Here is a 7,265-nt window from a genome sequence, read left to right on the forward strand (position 1 = left end):
AAACTGCAGCCAAAGTTCATCTGTCTAGAGGGGGAAGAGAAGGTTGCTTCTCAGGAGCACCATCTGCTCTACTTCTCACTTCTTTACTCGTTTCTCATGCGTATACGACATGCACAATCCCTCTCTACCTTTGTTTTTTTGAACTCTCTTAATTCCACGTTGCAAATTACTCCCCTATCGTAACGCTTTCCCGCAGCTCGCATTACTCTATTTCTTCCTCCTTTCCGTTCAGAACATTTCTTAATCCATAAAAGTTCCTGCCTTTCCGGCTTTGTCCTATAAAGAAGCACTCAAGTTTCCCTTGTTTTTTCTTCCTCAAGTCTAGAGTTCATAAAGCGTCACCCTTCATTCTTGTTCTCCACCTAATTGATTCCTGTTTTTTTGTTTTTTAAAAAAAAAAATCATGGGTGCTCACCAGAGCAAGAGGGCCGAGATGCCGCCGGATCTCTTGATAGACGGTCGCGGCACCTCCGGCGGTGCTGCAGCCCGTGCGGCGCATGGAGGAAAAGGCGCCCATTCCCACGCCGAAGACATTCGGTACATGGCCGAGCTGAGTTCCTATGAGGCCGCCTGCAGCCTCGACCCGGAGCTGCAGAGCTTCGACACCACGCTCCAACAGCGCACCAGCCGCGTCATCTCCTCCCTCGCCGTCGGCGTCGAGGTCCGGTCGCTCTCCCTCAACTCCCTCCGCGAGATCACCACCTGCCTGCTCGACATGAACCACGAGGTGGTGAAGGTGATCCTCGACTGCAAGCGCGACATCTGGAAAACCCCTGACCTCTTCGACCTCGTCGAGGACTACTTCGAAAACAGCCTCCAAACTCTCGATTTCTGCGCCGCCCTCGAGAAGTGCCTCATGCGCGCCCGCGACTCCCAGCTGATCATCCACTTCGCCCTGAAGCGCTTCACCGAGGAGGATGCCGCCGGAGCCGGAGCCGAACCCGATTCCCACCGCAAACCCAAGTACGCAAAAACCCTAGAGGAATTAGGGCATTTCAAGGCGGCGGGCGACCCCTTCACGGAAGAGTTCTTCCGAGCCTTCCACGCCGTCTACCGCCAGCAGATCTCGATGCTGGAGAAGCTGCAGCAGCGGAAGACGAAGCTGGACAAGAAGATGAGGTCCATCAAGGTGTGGCGGAAGCTGTCGAGCATAATCTTTGCCGCGACCTTCGCCGCCGTCCTGATCTGCTCGGTGGTGGCGGCGGCGGTAGCCGCCCCACCGGTCGCCGCGGCCCTGGCGGCGGCGACGGCGATCCCGATCGGATCGACAGGGAAGTGGATCGACTCTCTGCTGAACGACTACCACAACGCGGTCAAGGGGCAAAAGGAAGTGCTGAGTTCGATGCAAGTGGGGACTTACATTGCGATCAAGGATCTGGAGAGCATCCGCGTGTCGGTGGACCGGCTGGAGGCGGAGATCGCGGCGGTGCTGGAGAAGGCGGAGTTCGCGACGAGGGGAGCGGAGGCGGTGAGGCTGGGGATGGAGGAGGTGAGGAGGGGACTGGAGGCGTTCATGAAGAGCGTGGAGGATTTGGGAGAGCAGGCCGATCGGTGCAGCAGAGACATAAGGAGGGCGAGGACGGTGGTGCTGCAGAGGATCATCAGAAATCCAGAATAAGCCAACGTAACGGTGCGCCATCTTGTCTTGTCAGTGAATTTGAAAATATTCGAATGAAACAATTCAAAAAAAAAAACGAATTAGATTAAATAGACGATGTGTCATTTACATTGCTCCCATGTAAACAAAAACATGTAATTGATTTCTTTAAATAGTTTATTCTATTCTTCATGTTTTGATGTAAAAAAGATTTGATGAGTTAATTAAAATGGTTTGTTTGCTTGGATATTTATTATTATATAAGGGTAGGGGATGGTAATTTACTCTCTCAACGGTGAATTGGATATCGGACTTAAATGAAAGAGTGAACCAAAGAATTTTTAAAATTTATTTAAATAATCAGATATAGATATTTGGTAAATTAGAAAATACTTGCAATAGTATAACATTCTTCATTAAGAAAAATTAATTTGTTAATCTGCTAAAACTAAAATCTAAGAGAAGGTATCTTAATGTTGCATATTGCCCCATGGATTTTTATACTTTTGTTAAAATATGTTGATTGGATAGAAGGCAAATAATTATTAGTATAGAAAATATCCGATTATATGATAGTTACAAGAATGGTATTGATATTTGATCATGAATATGAAAATGAGAATGTAAGTTGAAAATCCAGTGGATGAGATGCGATGGAAGAAAGGATATGGAATCCAACTCAACCTAAATCATTGTCATCATTAATATGAAAGTGAGTAAACTTGGAGTAAACTTAAATAATAGATTGCAACTAATTAATTCAGAAATTTAATTTGGTTTATTCAATTTTTGTAAAATTATAATTTATTTTGATTAAATCGGTTTCATTTTAGGTATTAAATTTATTAAATTATTTTTATTAAATATTAAAAAAATAAAATATTAAGATTTTTATTTTTTACTAAATTGATTAAGTTTTTTAAAAATTTAAATATTTTTTAAAGTGTTTGCAGAAAATAGAAAACAGTAATACCTATTTTCCATTATTATTATCATGTCAAAATAATTATAGTATGATGCAAAAAATAATATTTGATGAATTAATTAACATTTTATTGATGATTTTAATGCCACATTTATTAGTTATACTTTGTTTGCTTGGATATTTATTATATCAATAAAGTATGTGTGAGTAAATCTTGAGTTAAGTCGAAATAATTTATCAAATTAAATTAATTAAGAAATTCAATTTGGTTTATTTGCAAGTTAAGTTTTTTTTAAAAAAATATCAATTATTTTCTATTAAATGGTTTTCAATTTTTCAATTTTAAAAATCAATTAAAGGATTAAACTGGTTTTTTATTAAATAATAAAAATAAAAAATAAGAATTATTATTTTTTATTAAATCGATAAGTTTTTGTTAAAAAAATTTAATATTTTTTAGCGATTTGCGAAAAATCAAAAATAGCTAGCGGTAGCTATTTTTTACTGATTTTATCATGCCAAAATGATTATAATACGATGCAACTATAATATTTGATAGCCCCATTATACTATTATATGGATGGTTATTTCATATAAGAGAAATCTACCGTAGCTATAAGTTGATCAGTAATTTATTTTTTTCGTATAATTTAAAATTAGAGATGTTTGGAATGAATATAATCATCTTTATTACAATAAGATTATTTCAATTAATCTTGATCTTAGTAGATACAAAATATTTTATTGATGTCTAACCTCCCAATATAAATGCATGCTATATTAGAATAAAATGCCCTCAAAATTTACATACTTGTATCCAACTATGGGTTAGCAATAATAGGCCACCTTAGTGAATGTTATTACTTTTTGCTCTAACAATAAGGGGATGTTTGGTTTAGGGGAATAGGCAGAGGCGGACCGACTGGGGGGGCTGAGGGGGGCTTCAACCCCCCAGCGTGGTTGCCGTCCACTGATATCGCTGGACGATAAGAAAATTTCCGAGTGGTGCAAGAGGATGAGAGGAGGCTTCAACCTCCCCCACCTGGACGCTACCCACGGCGCTTGTTGCCGCCTGCCAGTGTCGCCTGTGCGGCTGCTGCCATGTTGGTGCGCCGTGCACCGGTGCGACGCTGGCGCTGCCCTACCGCCGCCGCGGTGGTGCCGCTGCGGGCCTACGGCGTTGCTTGCCAATCGCCATTCGCCACTGTGCATTTGTCGCGTTTGTGTGGTGCGTCCGCATCGGCGTCGTGCAGGTGGTCAGGTGCTGAGGTGCAGGTGCGGTGACGGAGAGAATAAGGCGTCTTTCATATTCTTACTTCCTTAGTTTTTTTAATTAAATAATACATAACTTAGAGGTAAGTGGGCCCACGTTAAATAAATAAAATAATTATAAAAAAGTGAAAACATTAAACACGACATCTTCTTTTATTTTCTTTAATTAGATGTCAATTGCCCCCAGGGCGTAGCGCAGACGATAGGCGCATGGTATCTTTGGCGTAATGGCCAGGGATCGATTCTCAGGAACTGACGACCTGAGGTTTACCCCGTCATGCGACTATGGCCTGTGTACCTGCATGAACCTCCCTCCATATCCGTGGGGCCGGCACTAGGGGGGCCGCTAAGGTAGCGGATCTACCTTTTTTTTAATTTGATGCCGATTTGCCTCTTCGCTGCTACTTCACAGAACGGCGACGGAAACCCTAAAGGCCTAAATCCCTAATCTCTTCCTCTCCCACTCCAACTCTCCTCCAACTCCAAGGCTCTAGAGTCTAAGGCTCCAATCCTCCAACCAAGTCTCCAAGTGCGGTAGTCGGTGCCTCTGAGCGACTGAGCCTCGGTGGAGTCGCGGTCTCGCGGATCTGCAGGCTGCAGTCTCGCTGGCGAACAGCCAAGCGGCAAGCGACGGCGGCGCTGCGGTGGCAGTAGTCTCCATTCTCCAACCGACAACTGGATCTCTAAGGCTCCAAGCTCCAACGTCATTTCTCCGTAGTTTGAACTTTGAATTTAGATTTGTTGTGTTTTATTTCTTTTTTATAGTTTGATTTTTTTTTGAAAATGTACATAATACCATTTTTGGGTTCTTGGTAGTTTTCCATTATTATTTGATTTTTTTTTGTTAAATGTATAGAATTGCATTCGTACATTTTTCCATTACATAATTTATTAACGTTTATTAAAGTTTTAGTTTATGAAAGTTTTAGTTTTAATGTACAAAATTGTATTTGTACATTTTTTCCATTACATAATTTTTTAACGTTTATTAAAGTTTTAGTTTATTAAAGTTTTAGTTTTAATATACAGAATTGCATTTGTACATTTTTCCATTACATAATTTATTAAAGTTTAGTTTTCTATTGCATTTGTAGTGGTAGTTTATTAAAGTTTTAGTTCAACATATATTTTTTCATTACATAATTTATTTTTAGTTATTTATTTGTATAAGATATGGAGAGATTTTTTAAACGAACTCGTAGTTCCGGGCCTTCCGGCTCTAGCTCCTCTAATGAGCCGAATGTTATTGAACAAGTGGAAAATCAATCCCGTGTAAAATTAAATTTGGATGATATTGTTAGTGATCCGGGATTACAAAAACCAATTGAAGACTTTGATATTGCTATTCGAGATCAAGCTCGAAGAGAGTATGTGCTCCGAGGGCCTTGTCAACCAAATGATCATGTGTATCCGAAAACAACTTTTGGTAATCGAGAAAGAAGTTTTCAAGGAACTTGGTATAAAAAATATACATGGCTAGAGTATAGCATATCAAAAGATGCTGCATTTTGCTTTTGGTGTTATCTTTTCAAACCGTTAAATCAAGAAAATGTAGATAATGTCTTTATAAAAGATGGATACAACAATTAGAAAAGGGCATTAGAAAGATTCAATTGTCATATGTGGACTGTGAATAGCTGTCACAATGAAGCTAGAATACAATTTGAGGCTTTTCAAGATCAAAGACATAGTGTGGAGAATATTTTACGAGTACATAGTCGCGATATGGAAATTGATTATCGCACTCGTTTAACAACAATGTTGGATGTGACACGCTTTTTATTGAAGCAGGGGTTACCTTTTCGAGGACACGATGAGTCAACTAGTTCTTCAAATAGAGGTAATTTTCTTGAGTTGCTTGAATGGTATAGTCAACGAAATGAAGAGGTTTCTAAAGTTATAAAACAAAATGCTCCTGCAAACAATCAATTAACTTCCCCAAAAATTCAAAAGGATTTAACACGTGCTTGTGCTTCAGAGATCACACTTGCTATAATCAATGATATTGGAGATAAATTCTTTTCTTTGATGGTTGATGAGGCTCGGGACAGTTCAGTGAAGGAGCATATGGGAGTTGTTTTGATGTATGTGAATAAAGAAGGATATGTGATTGAACGATTTCTTGCGGTTGTGCATGTGCCTGACACTGGTTCTCATTCTTTGAAAATGACTATTGATACTTTATTTGTGCAACATGGTTTATCATTATCTAGATTGAGAGGTCAAGGATATGATGGAGCTTCAAATATGCGTGGCGAGTTTAATGGATTGAAATCCCTGATACTACAAGAAAATCCATTTGCAATGTATGTTCATTGTTTCTCTCATAAGCTCCAATTAGTTCTTGTTGCTGTTGCCCATGACAATTTTAATGTGAGTGAATTTTTTGGGTATATAACCATGATTGTGAATATATCTGGAGCATCTTGTAAGAGGAGAGATCAACTTAGGAAGATTCAATATGATAAGATAATTGCTGAATTGGAAAGTGGAGAAATTACTAGTGGAAAAGGAAAAAAATCAAGAAACTAGTTTAGCAAGACCTGGAGATACTCGTTGGGGATCACACTACTTAACATTACTTCGTTTATGCTCTATGTGGTCTTCAGTGATAGAAGTGTTAGGAAATATACATGATGATGCCTCTTATTCTGCGAATAAAGGTGTTGCCGCAGGTTTAATTGAGAAGATGGAGAGTTATCAATTTATTTTTGTGTTACATTTGATGAAGTATATATTGGGAATTACAAATGAGTTATCACTTTCCCTACAACAAGGGGATCAAAATATTGTTCAAGCCATGTCCTTGGTTAGAAGTGTGAAATGTCGACTACAAGACTTCAGGGAAGATGGATGGCAGATAATTTTGGAACAAGTTAACACATTTTGTGAATTGAATATGATTCCAATACTTGATATGGAGGACAACATGCTAACTCGTGGTCATGGTAGGCGTAGAGGGCAACTCATCACCAATTTTCATCATTATCGTGTGGAGATTTTTTGTCAGGTATTATTTCTAAAAATCTTTTTTTTTGTTAAAGATATTTCATTGAGTATTAATGTTATCATGGTTGCGAATTTGAATGCTAGGTTGTTGATTTAATTATACAAAAGATGAATAATCGGTTTTCAGAAGTTAGTACGGATTTGCTTGGTTGCATATCATGTTTTCATCCAAGAAATTCTTTCTCTCAATTTGATGTTCACAAACTCATCCATCTTGCTGATTTTTATCCCGAGGACTTCTGTGGTACTGATTATTTATTTTTGGAACAACAACTTATGAGTTACTTTTATAATCTGCGGGATGATCCTTACTTTTCTTCAATTGATGACTTGGGAATTCTTGCTCAGAAATTGGTTGAGACTGAAAAACATTTGGTGTTCCCATTGGTTTATCGTATGATAGAGTTGGCATTAGTTTACCAGTTGCAACTGCTTCGGTTGAACGAGTTTTTTCTGCAATGA

The 7,265-nt window shown here is 39.0% G+C and overlaps 2 protein-coding genes across 2 annotated transcripts; both read left to right on the forward strand.

Moving 5' to 3' along the window:
* Positions 1 to 1,842, forward strand: LOC122028639 (UPF0496 protein 1-like). Its single transcript, XM_042587488.1, has one exon. The coding sequence runs from the start codon at positions 404 to 406 to the stop codon at positions 1,616 to 1,618; it is 1,215 nt and encodes a 404-aa protein (XP_042443422.1). The 5' UTR covers positions 1 to 403; the 3' UTR covers positions 1,619 to 1,842.
* Positions 1,843 to 5,519: 3,677 nt separating this feature from the next.
* LOC122028933 (zinc finger MYM-type protein 1-like) lies at positions 5,520 to 7,265 on the forward strand. Its single transcript, XM_042587905.1, has 3 exons — positions 5,520 to 6,222; positions 6,404 to 6,804; positions 6,888 to 7,265. Exons 1-3 carry the CDS (start codon positions 5,520 to 5,522, stop codon positions 7,263 to 7,265), a joined length of 1,482 nt encoding a protein of 493 aa, XP_042443839.1.

The sequence above is a fragment of the Zingiber officinale genome, chromosome 10B, assembly GCF_018446385.1.
Source record: "Zingiber officinale cultivar Zhangliang chromosome 10B, Zo_v1.1, whole genome shotgun sequence".
NCBI lineage: Eukaryota > Viridiplantae > Streptophyta > Magnoliopsida > Zingiberales > Zingiberaceae > Zingiber > Zingiber officinale.

Coding starts and splice junctions, on each gene's coding strand:
- LOC122028639 (XM_042587488.1), top strand. CDS start 404: ATGGGTGCTCACCAGAGCAAGAGGGCCGAGATGCCGCCGGATCTCTTG.
- LOC122028933 (XM_042587905.1), top strand. CDS start 5,520: ATGGAAATTGATTATCGCACTCGTTTAACAACAATGTTGGATGTGACA. Junction 6,223..6,403: donor GAATATATCTGGAGCATCTT/GTAAGAGGAGAG, acceptor TGTGGTCTTCAG/TGATAGAAGTGTTAGGAAAT. Junction 6,805..6,887: donor GTGTGGAGATTTTTTGTCAG/GTATTATTTCTA, acceptor TTTGAATGCTAG/GTTGTTGATTTAATTATACA.